The sequence below is a fragment of the Cavia porcellus genome, unplaced genomic scaffold (assembly GCF_034190915.1).
Source record: "Cavia porcellus strain 051 isolate PalLab524CR breed Dunkin Hartley unplaced genomic scaffold, mCavPor4.1 scaffold_23, whole genome shotgun sequence".
Lineage (NCBI taxonomy): Eukaryota > Metazoa > Chordata > Mammalia > Rodentia > Caviidae > Cavia > Cavia porcellus.
In genome coordinates this window covers 20,271,465-20,289,831 of record NW_026947506.1, presented here as the reverse complement: position 1 = coordinate 20,289,831, position 18,367 = coordinate 20,271,465, and the positions used below count along the sequence as shown (strand labels likewise).

The following is an 18,367-nucleotide window of genomic DNA, read 5'->3' as shown; positions in this document are numbered from 1 at the left end:
AACAAAAAACAAGAAAACGACCAATCCGATTTTAAAAACCTGGCCATGATTCTTTACCATCTTCACTTTTTACCCACTTTTTCCTTTTTTTTTTTTTTTTTTTTTTTTTGCTTCCCCAGTATGAAAAAGATCATTTGTGCAGTAACAGCTCAAAAATATGCCTTAGCAGCAAAAGAATAGGAAAGGTGTTCAATACAAGCAGAAGAAACCCTGGTCTTGCTTGCAGTTGCTCTGCTCATTCTGAAAGGCCTTTTATCTGTCAACAAACAGCTAAACTGACCCACTGTGATTTGGCCAACACTAAAGGCACTTTATCAAAAAAATAAATCTTGAGCCAGGCATGGTTCTGAGTGTATACCTATAATTCCAGCACTCAGGAGGTGGAGGCAGGTTGATTTCTGCTAATTCAATGCCAATGTGGGCCACATACGAATTCAAGGCCAGCCTAAATTACATAGCGACATCTAGTCTCAAAAAAAAAAAAAAAAAAAACCATAAAAAAAAATGAACCTGGGGCTGAGTGTGTAACTCAGTGACAGACTGTGTGTTTACTATGGGTGAGATCCTGAGTTTGATCCCCAGAACAACAAGAAAGAATAATCTGTACCTTAAAAGGGGGCTAAAGAGGAGATTGAGAGGATCACAGGCAGGAGCGTACTCTAGGATAGAATACAAGGTATTTCTATCCTCTTGCCTGGTCAAGGCACCTGAGCACAAGTGTAGTGTGTCCCCAGCACATCCCTGGCCCACTAAATGCTTGCTCTGCCTCTGGAGAGAGACGACCTGCACCTGGCTCTGAAGCTACAGGCGTAAGGGGCGATGGGTGAAAATAACATTTTAGAATTATAACCACCAGGGAAAGAATTCCTGCTTGTCTCATTGGTTAGTAAATGGACTATTACTGTATTACTGCACTATCAAAAAACTGGACTGGATTTTGAAGTGGTCCTGATTCTGTTATCACTTTTTCTATTATTGTTGTTGCTGCTGCTGCTGCTATTATTATATTGAAACAGGGTCTGTGTTTCCCATGCTGGTGCCACAAGCCTGGGCTCAAGCAGTCCTCCTGCCTGAGCACCATGAGTAGTGGAGAAAACAGCCACATAGCAGTGCCCAGCCATCCCAGTTTTAAGGTCCAATAATTTACAACTTTCAGACTTTACTTCCACTGTCCTCGGTGGCTCACCGGTGGACAAGGTGATTAAAAAGCATGCACTCCCTCACCTGGCACCAGAGGGGAAGCTCAAACTACATAACGCCCTGGGCCTTGTGCAGGAAACTCACTGGATAAGTAGATGCCGCTGCCCACCCCCCAAGCCTCATGCAGTCATGGTGAGAGCTTTCAAAGGTGGCTAAATCTGGAGTATGGATTCATGGTCCAGGGCTGGGATTAAGGGTAGGAGTGCATCAATATAAGGGACAGAAAAGGGTTTGACCCTTCTCTTGTGGCCTCTGCTGTCTTTCTTTGCCATGAGCAATTGGCCCTCTGCCATGTGCCACCTTGTCTTGGAGCCTGCAGATTATGGACTGAACTTCCATAAACTGTGAGCTAAATAAACCTTTCCTTCTTTAATTTTGGATATCAGGTTTTTAGTCTCAATAATGAGAAAAGTAACTAAGACACTATCCCTAACCTCAGTAAAACTTAGGGCCATGTTGTTGGAACTGATCAATGAATTTGGCAGAATCTTAGGCTACACAACCAACCCACATAAATCAGTTGTATTTCTACACTCCACTAACAAAGAATGTGAAAAACAAGTTGTCAGAGTAATTCCATTGATAACAGTGTTGAAAAGAATAAAATACTGATGAATACAGTTTTTGTAACCAAGGAGGTAGAAGATTTGTATAATGAAACATGTAAAATATCACAGAGGGCTGGAGCTATAGCTCAGTGGCACAGTGCCTGCCTGGCAAGTGCAAGGTTGTGAGTTCAATTCCTGGTACCAGAACAAATATTGTGGAAAGAAACTAAAGACAAAAAGGAAACATAACTCATGCTCATAGATTGGAAAGCTTAATATTGATATCAATTCTACCAAAAATCATCTACAGATTCAAAGCAATAACCATCAAAATAACAATGAAGCTTTGTGCAGAAATAGTGAAACCCATCCTGAAATACGGGAATTCAAGAGACCCCCAAACAGCCAAATAAATCTTGACAAAAAACAAAAATGGGAGCATCACATTTTCTGGCTTGAGAACTTACTACAAAGCTACAGTTTTCCAAACAGTGTGGCACTGACATATAGAAATGGAGTAGTGCAGAAAGCCCAAAATAAGCCCTCATACAGGTGGCTAAACTTTTTTTTTTGGTACTAGAAATCAAACTCAGGGTCTCATGCTTGCCAGGCAGGTTCTGTGCCACTGAGCTATGTCCCTGGTCTGGGCTAAATTATTTTTTGACAAGGGTGCCAAAACATGTCTGGAAAGATCTTTACAGGCCACTTACTGGTCTAGGAAATTTGCTGCAAAGGTTGGTTCACTTGCCAGTTCACTCGGAAGCCTGCTTTCCAAGTTTTTTTGTTTTAATTCTTTCATTTGTTTTTTGAGGCAGGGTCTCAAAAGTAGTTTAGGCTGGTCTGGACTCACTATGTAGCCTAGGATGACCTTGAACTCACAGAGATCCTCCTGCCTCAGCCTCCCAAGTGCCAAAATTACAGGTATATATGCCAACATACTGTGCCTGGTTTCCAAGTTCTGATCACTAACTTTGTAGTGTGTTTCCAAGTGGAACTTTGTCACATTTCTTTATGGCTTTTGTGTATCCACTTGGAATTTCCATCCTAAATTTGAGAAAGTTTCTTGTATATTTCAGGTATTAACCACAGAGAATACCACATTTAAGGCAATTATGTCTCTGTGCTGTTATTTTTACCTTCTTTGTGGATTATTTCATTATGTTCAACAGCTAGCATAACTCCACAAATCAGATACATTTTCAATATACATCCTGACACTTCTGGATCCTGCCTCAGGGTTTAATAGTTGTGGGTCACTGGGCATGTCACTTTTTTCTCTGTGCCTGCCCGCCTATAAAATCAAGATAGCATCAGCAGGTATACTTTATCTTATGTAATTTGTTGATTCTTGAGATTGAGCTCAGGGCCTGGCACAGGGTAGGGAAACTGTCTACAACTGAGGTACATCCCCAGGCAAGCAGTTATGCTTTTTAAATTTTTTTTTTTTTTTTTTTTTTTGTCTTTTTCGTTTTTATCGGTACCAGGGATCGAACTCACGAGTGCCTGCTTGCAAGGCAGGCGCTTATGCTGCTGAGCTAAATCCCCAGTCCCTTATGCTTTTTAAATTTAAATAATTCTGAGATTAGGGTATAGCTCAATCCTACATTGCTTGCCTAGCAGGCCGTGAGGAAATGGGTTCCATTCCAGTCCTGGGGGCAAAAACGATGAGATCTATTCTTATTCAGGGTTTGACTCACTTCCAGCAGCACCCAAACCATGGTCAATATGGTATATACTATGTTTGAACTTTGGATCCCATGCTCAGGAAAACGAGAGTATTTACATGGAGAGCCTTGCCTTCTTCCCAAAATGGATGACTCCTACTACTCCGTAACAGCAAAGCGCGTCACTCAGGGGTGGCTGACACCACATAATCTTCCCGAGGGCGAAGGAGCAGAGGGGCCAGCGGGGGGTGTGGCCACCAAGGGAGGTGACCCAGGAAGCCGCCCAGGCCCCGCCCAACTCACGTTCCGCCCCCCGGCCCGTGCGTCCGGCCCCAGGAAGCCCCTCAGGCCACGCTCAACTCCCACCAGGCCGCACGCCAGGACCCCCGCCTACGGGGCCCCGCCCTTCCCGCCCCAGGAAGTTTCCTCAGATCCCGCCTCTCCCACTCTCGCCCCGCCCCCTCTCCCCTCATCGGCTCGCGCCCCACCGCCTCCCGGCCCCGCCATCTTCCGCCAGGGGGCGCCCGCTGGCGGGAACGCGCGCCGTAGAGGCGGTGCCGTGTCGGCCGCGGCGGGGCGCAGGGCCGCGATGTCGTCCCGGCCTGGGCCCGGCGGCGCGGGGTCTGGGGGCGCGCGGCGGCCGCGGGAGCCGGAGCACGAGCTGCGGCGGCGCCAGGAGCAGAAGCGGCGGCGACGGGACGCGGAGCAGCTGCGGGAGCTGCGGCACGTGGAGCACTTGTGAGCGCGGCGCTCGTGCGGGCCCCGAGGGCGGGAGGCGGCGGGGCCTGCGGCCGCGCAGTGAACCGAGGACTTCGGGGGTTCCAGGGACGGGGCCGCAGAGGCCACAGGCGCGGGTGCGACCTCGCTTGGGCCGGGGGAGCCGGCGCCCGCTCCCCCCGGGGTCTGCGTCAGGAACGCAGGGCGATGAGGGCCGCGGCGGGCGTTTCGGGGTGGGCGCCGCGGGTCCTCCCCGCCGAGCCTCTCGGACCTCTGGGGCCCAAGGCTGGCGCGTCACTGCCGAGCACAAGTGCCGTGCTGATGTCCGTTTCTTTATGCAAAACGCAGCTGTTCAGATCTGTTCGTCTGTCTGCAGTTTGTCAACAGTGCTTGCTCCAAATGGATATGCCAACCGGGAATGTTCAGGTCTCAGTCGTGTTTTGGTTGTTGTGTTCAAGAAGAAAGTGAATTATTACTAAAGACTCTGATTAAAAACTATAAACCCGGTTTCTTTTCATTTGACATCTACTGGCGTGTGCCTCCAATAGCGCTGGCTGGATGTTTCCTTAAGAGTTAATTGGGCACCCACCACATGGCATCAACAGGCATCAACACACGAGAATGTGGCTTTAGTATCCGCCTAGTCTCTTATTTTAGAGCTGCTCAGCCAGCTTCCTTTTCTCCTCCCAAGTGCACAGTTTTCCTTTCGATGGGTGTTGTCAAAACTTACGAGCCCCCCATACACACATGCACACTTTTGGGGAGTGCTAGAAATTGAACCTAGGGCCTAAGTGCTAAATTATTGAACCACATTCTTAGTTCTGTAGCTTGCTTTAGGTATCTCTCTTCCCTCCCCCTGCTTCCCTCACTTCCTCCTTATTCTTTTCTTTTGGTTTTTCGTTTCTTCTTTCTTTTCTCTTTGGTTTTTGGGTCAGAGTCTCACTACAAAGTCCAGACTAGACCTTGAACTCCACTGTGTATCCTAGGCTGGCCTGCAACTTGGGGCAATCCTCCTGCCTCAGCCTCTTGAGTGCTGAGATTATAGGTATGTGCCACCACTCCCATTCTTTCTCTCTTAAAGCAAATAAATGAGCGATGTTTTTGGTAGGAAAAATTTAGGAAAAGCTGGGTTCAGAATGCTACCTGTAACAAAATCAAGTAATGTTCAAGCTCTGTAAAGTATTCGTGTGGTCTTCCATTCCACACCAGTGACAAACGTACTAGAATAATTATTCTTGGATTCCAGCTACACCAACGATTGTGTGCAGGTAAGGCTTGCTACGGAGGCTGGCACACAGTGACTGGCAGCAGCTCATCACCTCCACAGCAGCCTTACCCTGGCCTGTGCCCTGGCACAAGTTGCTTTATCCCTCGTGGTTACGAATTCACAAAGTGTGTTGTTGGCCTGTGATGGTGGTTGCTAGCCTATCAAACAAAATATTACAGCAAAAGCTTTGGACAAATTAAATTTAGCAGCCTCTTCAGCCTGTCTCAGCAGAGGGGCAGAAAGTGAAGGGCAGCCAGCGCATAGATCTGGTTTGCAACCTCCGGATGCCAGGGCTGCAGTACTCCCGTGGTATCTTAGGGAATTGACTGTGGCTTGTGGATGGGGCACTCAGCAGGCACCTGTACACTGCTGTGGAGAGTATCTCAGTCACTCTTGTGTTCCTGAGACAGAATACCTGGTACTCGTAACTTAAGGGAAGAGGTTTACTTTGGCTCACAGTTGCAGTTAGTGGTTGGTTGGCTCCAAGGCAGAAATGGCCTAGCGGAGAGAATGAGGAGAAAAAGTGGCACACATCATGTGGCCAGCAGATAGCAAGGGGAGAGCTGGTGACAAGGGCATGTCCTTTCAGGTCACCCCCAATCCTCACCTTCAGTCAGCCCCTCCTCCTCCAGCACAGGCAGCCAGGTATTCGTGTGCACAAATCTACTGATGAATGTGAAGCCCCCACAATCCAGTCACTTCCATGAGACCCACCTGGAACACATGAGCCTTGGGGGACATTCTGAACCCTGACATAGAAGGCATGGGGTAGGGAAGGAGATCCGAGCAGGAGCAGGCCTCACCCTGGGAGATCCCACCTCTGGGCCTCTCCCCTGGCTCCCCCAGCTGTGGTAGAGCTCCCAGCTGTGGTGGTGCGCTTTCCTGGAGCCTGGCAGGAGGCTGGGTGGATCTCCAGACAGCCACTGTGATGTCCTGAGACCAGCTTCTTACCTCACCTTTCTTGGATTCTCTTACTTTCCCTTTTCCCAAATTAAAATCAGTGTGCTAGGACAATACTTGACTTTTTCAGTAAATTAAATTCTAGATCTCTGCAGACTGTGATAGAATAGTATCAGTTTGTTTACATCGGATTAGCATGATTGGTCTGTTTTAAGTGATAATAGTGCAGTCTTTTAAGTTTTTACAGAATATCCTTTTCATTCTGACAGAGAAGTTACTTTCATGCTTGGAAGTGTGCCCGTGTCCCTGCCAACCTGGCTGATGGAGTTTTGGTTTTGTGTTTGTTTTCCAGTTATGAGAAGCCTCCCCCTGGGCTGATCAAGGTCAGTGTGATGCCTGCACTCTCGGCTGTTCTGCTGCTCGTGCTGTAGACACAGTATCTTGCTCTGAGTAATGACGGGAGTGCACAGGCTATGATCCTGCTGCTCTGAACCCCCCCCCCCACTTCTGTCCTTCAGCTGTCACACAGGCGCCGCCGAGGGCCTTGGTGTCCATCTGGTCAGCCTGCTGTCCTGGGCTCCACACCCATTTTCTTTGTCTGCCCCCCAATTTCTCAGGCTACCATGCTGGGGTCTCGAGGATCCTTGACCCAGACAGTGACCCCTAAGGAGGCCCAGACACCACTGCAGCCTCTGGGCAGTGACCCCTAGCATGTGCTCTGCTGCACAGGAGGATCAGCAGTCACAAGCAGAAGCCAAAAAAATCTATCTCCTCTTGTAGGAACCTTTCAACTTAAAAGGAAAAAAAAGATTATGAAAATCTATTTTGAGTGTGAATGTATTTACTTTTTGATTTTTGTTTTGTTTTGAGACAGAATCTTGCTATGTGGTTCAGGCTAGCCTTGAATTGACCATGTAGCCACAGCTGGCCTCAATCTCATGGCCATATGTCTGGGTCAGCCTCTTGAGTGTGGGGATTATAGGCATGTGCTACCACACCCAGCTCATCTAGTATTATTGTATTACTCATAGGAACTTTTAAAAAATCAAAAAGTAGAGGGAGAAACATCTGAATTGTCAGTGCAGTTACTCAGTGGTGACTGCCTGACCATGACCTTTCAGGCATAGCGAGCTGCTAGAACATAATTTACAACCTCCATTGTTTGAGAAAATGGCATGTGTTAGTTTTTATACCTGGGCTGACCCCACAGATTTGCAGGTTGTGAACCCTTTTTTGATCTTCCAGTTTTGTTTTGGTTTTGTTTTTCTGTTTTTTTTTTTTTTTTTTTTTTTTTTTTTTTTTTTTTGGTCCTGGTATTGAACCCTCAACCTTGCGCTTGCCAGGCAGGTGCTTACAGCACTGAGCTAAATCCCTGACCCTCCTTTTCTCTTTTAGTAGTAATGAGGATTGAGCCTAGGGCACTCACGTTGAACTAACATCTCCAGCCTTTTTTGACTTTTATTTTTGAGACAGGGTCTCACTGAGTTGCCTTGGCTGGCCTTATACTTGTGATCTTCCTGTCTCGGCCTCTCAAAGCACTGAGATGAGAGGTGTGCACCACACCCAGCTCTTGGAGTCTAATGCACATAAGAATATGGAGCTCACAGGTCCTTCCTGTGTGGAGTACAGATATATGCTTCATTAGTAACTTGCCTCTGTGAAGGGCAGCTGTGTTTTTGGTGTAGCCCTTTCCTCTTAACCCCTCACCTCTCCTGTCAGACATGACTTGCCTTTCTTTCTGGTTCAGGGGGTGACAGGAGGAGCCCAGGAGCAGGCCAGGTGCCATGGGTTCTGAATAGGAAGGAGCAAGCCTGTGCTTTAGCCTAGGTTGCTAACCACTCTTCCTCCCACACAGGAAGATGAGAGCAAGCCGGAAGACTGCATCCCTGACGTGCCAGGCAACGAGCACGCCCGGGAGTTCCTGGCACATGCACCCACGAAAGGACTCTGGATGCCACTGGGGAAGGAGGTCAAAGTGATGCAGTGTGAGTGTGGCGGGGCTCTGGGAATGCTCATTACACATCAGTCACACGTACACCAGGAAGATGCATTTGCTCCTTTTTGTGACCTCTGTGGGTCCATGTCATAGCCAAGGCATGGTGTCCATGGCTAGAGGAGGAGGCATCACACAGTTTAGACTCCTGGCTTGTTGTGCCCATCCAAGGTCCTCCTTTGGACCCAGGCTGCCCAAGGTGCCTGCACGGAAGCATACTCACGGTGAGGATGTAACCAGGGTAGGAACACAGGGCAGCAGGTCCCTGTGCCTGGCCTTCTTGGTGCCCTCTGTCAGAGGTGTGAATAGTGCTTTCCTTGTGTTACCAGACCCCCTCAGGAGTACAGAGGCCCTCTACACAGAGCAAAGCATTTTCCATTGGTTGATATAAAGTTGGTCTGTGCCATGCAGGGTCCTGTGTAACTGCCTTCTCAGCAGGGCTGATAGAGGCAGTTGGAGTGGACAGTGTGTGACTCGTGTCACAGACTCCTATATGATAACCTCTGCCAGAACCAGGCTGTCCCAGCTTGTGGTAAGATTGCTCATCTTTATACAAGTGGGAAAGCACCACACCCTGCATGAGGCGGGTCACAGGCTGACTTCAAGGGGTTTGTTTTTATGAGATTATCTAAAATGAGAAAAATATCAGCAAGGCACATGGTGGTTCTGTGTGTGCTAAAAAGTTGGAGATGTAGCTTAGTGAGATCCTGAGTTCAATTCCCAGTACCAAAAAAAAAACAAAAACAAAAAACTTTTGTTTTTTGATTTTTAAATTTGATTTGTATATACATATATTTTTTTTTTAGGTTTAGGCTTGGTTTCCTTCTCCCCCCACCCCACCATCTCTCTTGCCCTTGTTTCACTGTACTGGGAATTGAACCATAAACTTGCAATTCTCCTGCCTCAACTTTTCAAGTAGCTGAGATTACAAGATGTCTGTCTATATTAGTTATTTTTCTGTCGCTGAGACAAAATATGTCTGAAATTTAAAGGAGAAGTTTATTTTGGCTTACGGTTTCAGTGGGTCAGGTCACACCTGGCTGGCTCCACAACAGAAGCACCATGGTAGAAGGCCTAGCAGAGGACAGCTGCTCACGGTATGGTAACAAGCAGGGCAAGATAAGGGAGAAGCTGTGGACAACAGTGAACCCCTTCTAGGTTACCTGCCCATGATCCAACTCCAAGCCAGCCCTGCCTCCTCACAGCACAGTGAGCTGTGAACTCATTGATGGGTGAATCCACTGATGTGTCCAGCACTTCCATGATCCAGTCACCTTCAGAGGAAAGTCCTACTCTGAACATGAGAGACTTCTAGGGGATATTTTAGATCTGTACAGTAACACCCAGCATGTCAACTAGACATTATTTCTTGACACCATGCAATGAAAGATGAGAATGTTACTCTTGCATTTGCCCTCATTCTGCAAGTACCCTTACATATCTCATTTTCCCAGTAATTATGTCCTAGGCTTTGGTATTTAGTATGTTATATTGAGAGGTAAGTCAGAGTAAACAGATTACTTTTCCTTCTATCCTGCATAATGTCCCCATCCCAAAATTAATACTACAGTATTTTTGAGTTTAGTGAATTTCCTGTCTCCCAAATTCATATCCTGAAGTCCTCATCTCTAACATGACAATATTTGGAGATAGAGCTTTTGAGAGGGAATTGGGTTAGGTGAGGTTATGCGAATGAGGCTATCATGATGCAATTAGTGGTCTTTAAAAAACAAGTCATAGAAAGTCTTCATCCCCCTTTCCCTCTGTCAGCCCTGACCTCTCCCCTTCCTGTCTGCCATGGGAAGATAGGGAGAGGACCGTCATCTGCAAGCAAGGAAGAAACCCCATTCCACACCTGTGCCACAGACCTGCCTTGCTGGTCCTCTGTTCTCAGAAAGCTGAGCTCCAGAACTGAGAACAATTTCCATCGTTAAGCCATTGGTGGTAGCATTCAGTGTGGCAGCCCAAAGGATAGTGGCACCATTCGCCCACAGTTCTGCTGCCTCCTGGTTTTTGGTTTTTTTTTTTTTTTTGAAGCAGGGTCTCACTATGCACTTCAGGCTGACCTTGAGCTCACTTTGTAGCCTAGGCTGGTCTCAAACTCACAGCAATCCTCCTGCCTCTGCCTCCTGGCACTGTCCTTTGCAGAGGCTGGGTGTGGTGATACACACCCAGAATCCCAGGCTCAGACAGGAGGACCGAAAGGTTTTTTACAGCACTGAGGATCTAACTCAAGCATCCATCACTGTGCTTAGCATCCCAGCCATTTTTTATGTTTTATTTTGAGGACAGGATCTTACTTAAGTTGCCTTAGCCTCACTAGTAGCTAGAATAATAGGTTTGCACCACCATGCCCTGCTCTGGTATATCATTTTTTAGGTGAATCCTCATCTTCTTTATGGAATCCATGGAAGAAGATGAAAGCAGATGGGTGCCTACCATCACCTAGAGGTCTATAATTTTTTTCTTTTAAACAATTTGCCCTGTAATCTCAGGACCTTGGAGGCTGGGGCAAGAGATGGTGAATTGAAGCTTAGCTTGCTTGAGCAACTTGGGAATTTAGCAAAACCCTGTCTCAAAAAATACAAAAGGGAGGGGCTGGAGATTTAGCTCAGCGGCATAAGCACCTGCCTTGCAAGCAGGCAGTCGTGAGTTCCATCCCCGGTACCGATAAAAAGGAAAAAGACAAAAAGAAAAGGGGCCTAGGGCATAGTTCAGTGTGAATGCCCTGGGTCCAGTCCCCAGTACTGTTTTGTATTGAAATGTAGTTTGTATTTCACTCAGGATTTTACATTTCTCTTTTGCAATGCTGGAGATTGAACCCAGGGCCTGGCACATGCTGAGCAAGTGTCCACCAGTTAAATTACAGTTCATGATGCTTATGCATCATCTTTGTGACTGTGCCTTTCAAGGTCTTGGGGGACCCAAGTAGTGTGCCTATGGTCACCTGTTGTAAAGTTTCCAAGGTAGAATACTTCTGCTGTTGGATCCTAAATAGCCTTTTCTTCTTTCTTCCTACCACATCATATAGACCTGATTAAACTCAGGTCCCCGGGAACACATACATACACACACACACACACACACACACACACACACACACACATTGAGTTCAGGAACTCAGGGATTAAGTAGAAAATTGATTCTGAAACTTTGATCTGTCCATAAATTAGCAGTGTATCTTTATTTATATTTTGTGACACTGGGGATAAAACTCCAGACCTTGTGCACTGGCGGTGCATATTTATTTTTTATTATTTCTTTCTTTATGGTGCTGGGGAATCAAACCCAGGGCCTCACATCACACACAGACAAGCATTCGACCGACCACTGAGCTGTACCCTCAGCCCCTAGCACATCTTTTCAAACCCAAGTTACTTATCAGTATTCCTGAGGGGCCTGAGAATCTGTATGACTTATATCTTGCATTGTCACTTTGCTGTGGACTGTGCTTGGGATTGCAGCAGTCATCCTCCCTTTAACCAGAAGACAATTTTGAGCAGAAACGATATCCCTTAGTTATCTGCACCTAGTGTTCCATGGCTTCTCATGTCCGCTTGGCCTCAATATGGAGACAGATGCTGCTTCCTCAGACTTTTAATAATTCCTGCATCTACCCTCCAATAAAAATAGAAAGGGAAATGTCTCTTGTTTTTTGTATTACTGGGGATTGAATCCAGGGCTTCACACATGTTAGGCCAGCACTTGACCATTCAAGTTTTATCCCCCCAGTCATTTTTAATTTAATTCAATTTTGAGACAGAGTTCCTTTAAATTGCCCCAGCTGTCTTCAGCTTGTGCTTCTCTTGCCTCAGCCTGCTGAACAGCTGGGATCACACACATGTGCCACTCTGCCTAGCTCTCTTTCCATTTCAATATAGTACAAGTTTTCTGTAGTTGCCAAAACAAGCCAAATTGACTGATCTTACCGAGATCTCTCTTCTTGCTTCCTGACATTGATCAGTACCTGAACGCACATTCTTACTCAGCTCACTGTTCTCAAACAGTCTAATTTGCTCCATACCCAGATGGAATTGGGCAAATGAACACAAGTGAAAGAAGTTTACTTCATCCTTGGTCCTTTTTTCCAGAGCTCAATGCCTGATATCCATAATCATTGACCTTGAAGATGTCATTTCTCTATGTTGTCTTGAAACGTGTTTATATATTCCTTCATTACACTCCCTCATCAGGGCTGTGTTATTTCTTGTTATAAACCTCTTCAAACAGGACAGTTTTCCTATTCTAGCATTCCTATTCCTATTCTAGCACTGTGATGGCATTAACATTTTAAGAGAACTGGTAATTTTGTTTACTTGAAGATGGGAGATTTATACAGTAGTTGATTGAACCTGAGAAAGAAGAAGCTATGGTGATGGAATATTCCTCCAACTGTAGTAGTCAGTGATGTACACGGAAACAATCCAATGATTGCATTTGCTTTCAGAGTTTAAGGCTAACGAAGAAAAACTTTAATCTACTGAAATGACCTCTCAAGTGAAACTCTTACTGTGTAGAAATATTTCTGTTTTTCTTTGTTTTTAGGTTGGCGTTGCAAACGGTATGGTCACCGGACAGGTGACAAAGAATGCCCGTTCTTTATCAAAGGCAACCAAAAGCTGGAACAGTTCAGAGTGGTGAGTAAACCTGAGGTGTCATTTTACATTTTTTGGAGATGGTGACCACTGGTGAGTTAGCACACACTCTACACCTTACCTTCGCTCCCCGAAGACCCTTGGCCAGGGTTTGCGATACTAACTTCTCTGTGATGCATCTGTGTGACAGTGCTAACAAAAAACTACACGTTGAAAACAAGAAAACCTACACTACACGTGGAACTGTGTGCTTCTATCCAGGGGGCAATGATTCTTTTCCTAAGAAAACAGTCTGTTATCTGTTCAACCCTCATTTAAGAAAAAGTCATGTTTCATGATTAAAGTCAGAGCTTTTATTTTTCAGTTTTTGTCTAAAGACTGGCGTCCTCCTTTAAGGTAGAAGTGTATGTGTATTTCCTGCCTAGATGACAGTAAGGCAATCTGTCATTTCCTCACTTTGAAAGAATCCCCTCCCAGAGGATATGGTGGTGGCTCACTGCTCAGTGACTGCTTCTGCTCTGGGGCCTGGGCTGCTTGGTTTTTAGGATATCTCATGAGTCCACAGACTCCTCCAAATATTTAAGACTTTTCAAGTTTTATGTTTTCATTTTGATCAGAAAACAATTCTGGACCTAGGAGAATGAAGGTAAAATGTCTGTACAAGTAGTATCAAACATGGTTTGTTGATAAATCTTAAAAACTTTTAACACCACCACCCCCTTTTTTTTTTGTCTTTTTGAGACAGGGTCTCACTATGCAGTTCAGGCTGGCCTTAAGCTCACTTTGTAGCCGGGTCTGATCTCAAACTCACAAAGATCCTCCAGCTTCAGCCCCCCGAGTGCTGGGATTACAGATGTGCACCATCAGGCCTGGCTCTTAACACCCATTTTTAAGTTAGTGATCCAACTGCTAACAGTTTGGATACGGATATAACCCTTGCAGGCCTAACATTAACATCTGTATGTTGATAAGACTAAGAAAAAATAAAGTAATATGGGACACAGGATTTTAGCATAACAACATACTGTAATTTAGAAAGTTTTTAGATATTAGGAATTATGTTTTAGAAGAATGTATAATGTTATGGGAAAATGTTCATACAGGGAAAAGTGATATATATGGACTGTGATTCATATTTTTCATAAAATATGAATGGTGACTGGGGGAAATAAATAAATGGCTCTTTGTGTTTTGTTTTTTGAGACAGGGTCTCATGGTGCACTTCAGGCTGGCCTTGAGCTCACTGAGGCCTAGGCTGGCCTCAAACTGTGGCATCCTCCTGCCTCAGTCTCCAAAATGCTAGGATTTCAGGCATGCACTACAAGGCCCTACCACATACTAAATGTTAATAGTAATTATGTCTTGGTGGAAAAATACTAGATTTAAAATTTTGTAATATTTTGGTAATTTTTAAAAGAAACACGTACTTTTTTTTTTTTTTTTTTTTTCTTTTTATCGGTACCAGGGATCGAACTCACGACCGCCTGCTTGCAAGGCAGGTGCTTATGCTGCTGAGCTAAATCCCAAGCCCCAAGAAACCCTACTTTTTAAGAAGGTACTAGAGATACTTTGCCTGGCATTTCCTCTACATATAAAGCCACTTTAAATCATCTAAATGATGTAAGAACATGTTTGCCTTACTAAATGGGAGCCTCACAGTGTGATTTTACCAATAGGTCCATTCCTGCCTGCCTCTTCAGAGTGGGATCAGGTCGTATTACGTGTACATTTTCACACTTATTTGGATGTGTAACACGTGCATGGGGATGAATCATCCTTCTGTATCATCGTATCAGGAACGCATTTGCTTCACTTAATGTTATCTCTTATCTATCCAATAATTATCCAATAACTCTTAGTTTGACTGTTGTCTTACTTTAGGACCATTCCACTGTTTTATGCAAAGTATCTCAAGTACCTGTTTAAAAAGTACGTGTTTCTTGTAGAAATTACCAAAATACTGAAAATTTTTAAATCTAGCCTTTTCCCTCTTGAAGCCTATTTAATCACTCCCTGTATTTGTCTACTTGGAGAATTCCTTCTGTAGCCTTAATGAGTTTACATTGATGGAACTCTTAAAAAATGAATAGAACCTGTTACGTATAAAGTTACATCAAGCAATTAAAAACCCCATTTGTTTTGATGACATATATTTCTTACTTAACTGGCATCCATGAAGCCTAACCAAACTATACCCTTCTCTGACCTTTAAGGCACATGAAGATCCTATGTACGACATCATTCGGGAGAATAAAAGACATGAGAAGGACGTGAGGTGAGGTCCTGATGGTAATAAGGTCTGCCTTTTCTTAAACTGCATAGGATTTGGAACAACCATTCTGATGTAAGCAAATGGTTTTGGAACCAAGATTTGAGCTGAGAGTGGCGAGAAGCATGGGACCCATGGGTGTGCAGGCCAATTTGGGGATGGGCAGCTAGAGCAGAACAGGCAGGCGCCTATCCTCCTGCAGGGTTTGGGTGCAGCAGTGAGCGTGGCCAGGCATACTTGTGCCACTGGAATTCAGTTGACCACCAACATTTGGGATCTACTTGCAGTGTGCAGTTTAGTCTTCAGGTGATTTAGTTTTTCCTCTCCAGTATTATTGAAGATCTGAACTTTTTTGTGTGTGGCTCAAACACAGGGTTTCATGTGCTAGGAAGGTCTCTGCCACTGAACCACATGTCTAGCCCTGATTTTTTTTGAAAGTCAGCTGTGTTACCCAGGCTGGTCTGGAACTCATGGGTTCAAATATTCCTCCTTCCTCGGCTGCCTCCCAAGAGCTGGGATTATAAGTGTTCTCTGTTAAAATTTATTCTTTGATACGATTAAATAGAGAGTTCAGAAGGAGGAGTTGTTTTCAGGTTGGTTGCGTGGAATCGCAGCTCTTCAGGGGGTAATGACTGGTAGATTGAGCAGTGAGGGAACTTCAGTACATGTGCCTGTTAGAAATCACAGTTCAGGGGCTCTGGTAACATGGAGAGGTATCAGGACAATGAAAATAAGTACTGTGTATAGTGAGGTCATTGATCACAACTCCCCCACAGTACTTACTGTAGTCATTTGAGGAGACTGGCGTGGAAACTCAGAGTCCTTTGCCCGATCTTGCACACCTAGGATCCAGCAGCTGAAACAGCTCCTGGCAGACTCCACCTCAGAGGAGGACGGGAGCAGCTCTGAGTCCTCGGAGGGTAGAGAGAAACACAAGAAGAAGAAGAAGGAGAAGCACAAGAAAAGGAAGAAGGAAAAGAAGAAAAAGAAGAAGAAGCGGAAGCAAAAGTCTTCCAAGCCAAGTGAGAGTTCAGACTCTGAGTGAGGCAGACGCCTTGCCGAGCACCTTTGCCCCGGCACCGGCCTGGGCAGAGGGGACACACAGAGTGGTGGAGCCAGTGGCTGGGAGGGGACATCGGGTTTGTGGGGACATTCACTGCTGCCTGAAGGACGCTGAGCTATTCCCCAGCACCAGGCCTCCCTACTGTCACACAGGAGAGCTGAGAATCTTTTGCAGCCTCCATAGGCAGCAGCAGGACCAGGGTCCCCTGGTGGCCTTGTGGGCCTGCACTGGCCTGGAGGGCGCCCCCTAGTGAGGTGGGTCAGTCCCACAGTTTCAGACCTGGCCATCTGTGTTGCTGAGGACAATAAAAGCTTGTGGTTTATTTTTCAAACATAGTCATTGATTTATGAAGACTCCAGGTGCACCGTCCACATGTAAAAACTAAGGATACTTTGGTCATGAACACTCATGCTTCTTTTTACCGAAGTCCTACCACAAAGACTACCAGTGTCTGGGTAGGAGCCCAGCCCTCTTGGCAGCTCCTTGTTGGTCCTGGGCCTCAATGACAGGTCCAACAGGCCTGTGGCATTACCACTTGCATTGAATTAGATTTCCCTCCTCCCCTCAAGCCTGTTCTTTGTCAGGGAAAGGGTTAAAAGTGATGCGAGTCAGTGAAATGCAGGTGTTTGCTGAAGTGACCTTGGCTGTTGCCTTTCTGCAGAGACACTGGCAATTTCCCATGGGAAAGAAATGTTACGTACAGTGAGTGTCCTTGGTTTTAGCCAGACCCAAGACACTGCCTTACGACATGCAGGCCTGTGGGCATTGGCACCAAGCTACTTTTGTCTGAACACAGTACTTAAGAAACTAACAAAATGGGTACATTGTTGGCATTTTCTCTCTTGCCTGCTGAAGGCTCTGTCTCATGAAATATCCTTCCCAAGAAGATTCCCTTCATCTTTGGTGCTGTCCTTTGCCTCCTTGTATGGTAATGTATTATTGGACTATGCCCATATCTGTTGTAATTTTATAATCTTACTTTCACCTGTGTAAAACCATAATGTGATTCTTTCCCTACTTTCTGTGACAACCCACATGTGGTTTCTTTAAACTGTCACATATACAATTATCAGTCAAGGAAGGGGAGGCACAGAAAGGCCATGCAACTTCCCCACAACCCAGCTCCCCAGGATGCAGTGAGATTTATACTCAGGCAGTTGGGACCCAGAGCTGGGTATGGTCCATGCCTTTAACCCTGCTGCCTTCCCCAAAAAAGTATATGGGAAGTTACACCTGTTCAGGCACAAAAGAATGACACGGAAAACATAATTTGAAGGCAGCCATCTGCAAACTGAAGAAGTCTATATAGAAGCAGTGCTGAGGTCACCTTCAGTTTATTACAAATAAATGCTTTTATTCTGGTGCTGATATTCACCACAGGCCTAGTGTATGCATACTGAGCATACATACTACCACTGAGTTATACTACCCAGCCACTGTGCTTTCTTTTAAAATGAAGGACAGCTAGGCGTGGTGCATACCTGTGATTCTGGTACTTTGGAGGCTGATGCAGGAGGATCGTTGTGAGTTCAAGGACAGCCTGCACTACATAGTGAGACCCTGTCTCAAAAATAAAAACTTTAAACCATCCGAGGAGTGCATTATTTTTTTTTTTTTTAGAAAAAAATCTGATGAAGGCTGTTTGCGCGAAATTGACAAATGGAAGTGGAAAAGGTAGATATTTCACAATCTAGCATCTTGAAGGAAAGATTGCCTGAGGTGAAATAGGAATGACTTTCCTTTTTAAAATAATGTACATTTTATGAAATTCAAAAATTCATAGTCAAGCCATAATTAGTAAGATGGTTTTGTTAACACTGTAGCACTTAGGCAGCAGTCTAGCAAATAAGCTTTTACTTTTCTGGAGAGTACAAGTTTGTGATGCATTTGATACACTGATTGCTGGATATCACGATAAGTAGTGTCAGTTATAACTGTGTTTGATGAAAAGTTAGATTTTGTGAAGCCGAGCTAGCAGAAAAATTTTAATTGTGAAGAATTTATATGTTGGGAAGTTATCAACAATTCACAGTATGGGAAAAAAATTTTACCAGTTGTCCCTCAGACAAAAGACTATTATCTAGAATACATAAAGAACTCAGAAAAATCAGGGACCCCCCCCCCAAATTTAAAGAACTAATTAAAAACTGG

The 18,367-nt window shown here is 45.2% G+C and overlaps 1 protein-coding gene across 1 annotated transcript; it reads left to right on the top strand.

Moving 5' to 3' along the window:
* The first annotated feature begins 3,926 nt into the window (after positions 1-3,926).
* LOC100721425 (retinitis pigmentosa 9 protein-like) lies at positions 3,927-16,547 on the top strand. The gene is made up of 6 exons (XM_003470102.5): positions 3,927-4,150; positions 6,649-6,679; positions 8,152-8,281; positions 12,835-12,926; positions 15,098-15,159; positions 16,000-16,547. The coding sequence occupies exons 1-6, from the start codon at positions 4,002-4,004 to the stop codon at positions 16,196-16,198; spliced, it is 663 nt and encodes a 220-aa protein (XP_003470150.1). The 5' UTR covers positions 3,927-4,001; the 3' UTR covers positions 16,199-16,547.
* The last annotated feature ends 1,820 nt before the right edge of the window (positions 16,548-18,367 follow it).

Bases quoted from the DNA above. Each gene is read 5' to 3' on its own strand.
- LOC100721425 (XM_003470102.5), top strand. From the start codon at position 4,002: ATGTCGTCCCGGCCTGGGCCCGGCGGCGCGGGGTCTGGGGGCGCGCGG. The intron at 12,927-15,097 runs GTGAGTAAACCT...CTGACCTTTAAG, and splicing joins AGCTGGAACAGTTCAGAGTG to GCACATGAAGATCCTATGTA. The intron at 15,160-15,999 runs GTGAGGTCCTGA...TTGCACACCTAG, and splicing joins AGACATGAGAAGGACGTGAG to GATCCAGCAGCTGAAACAGC.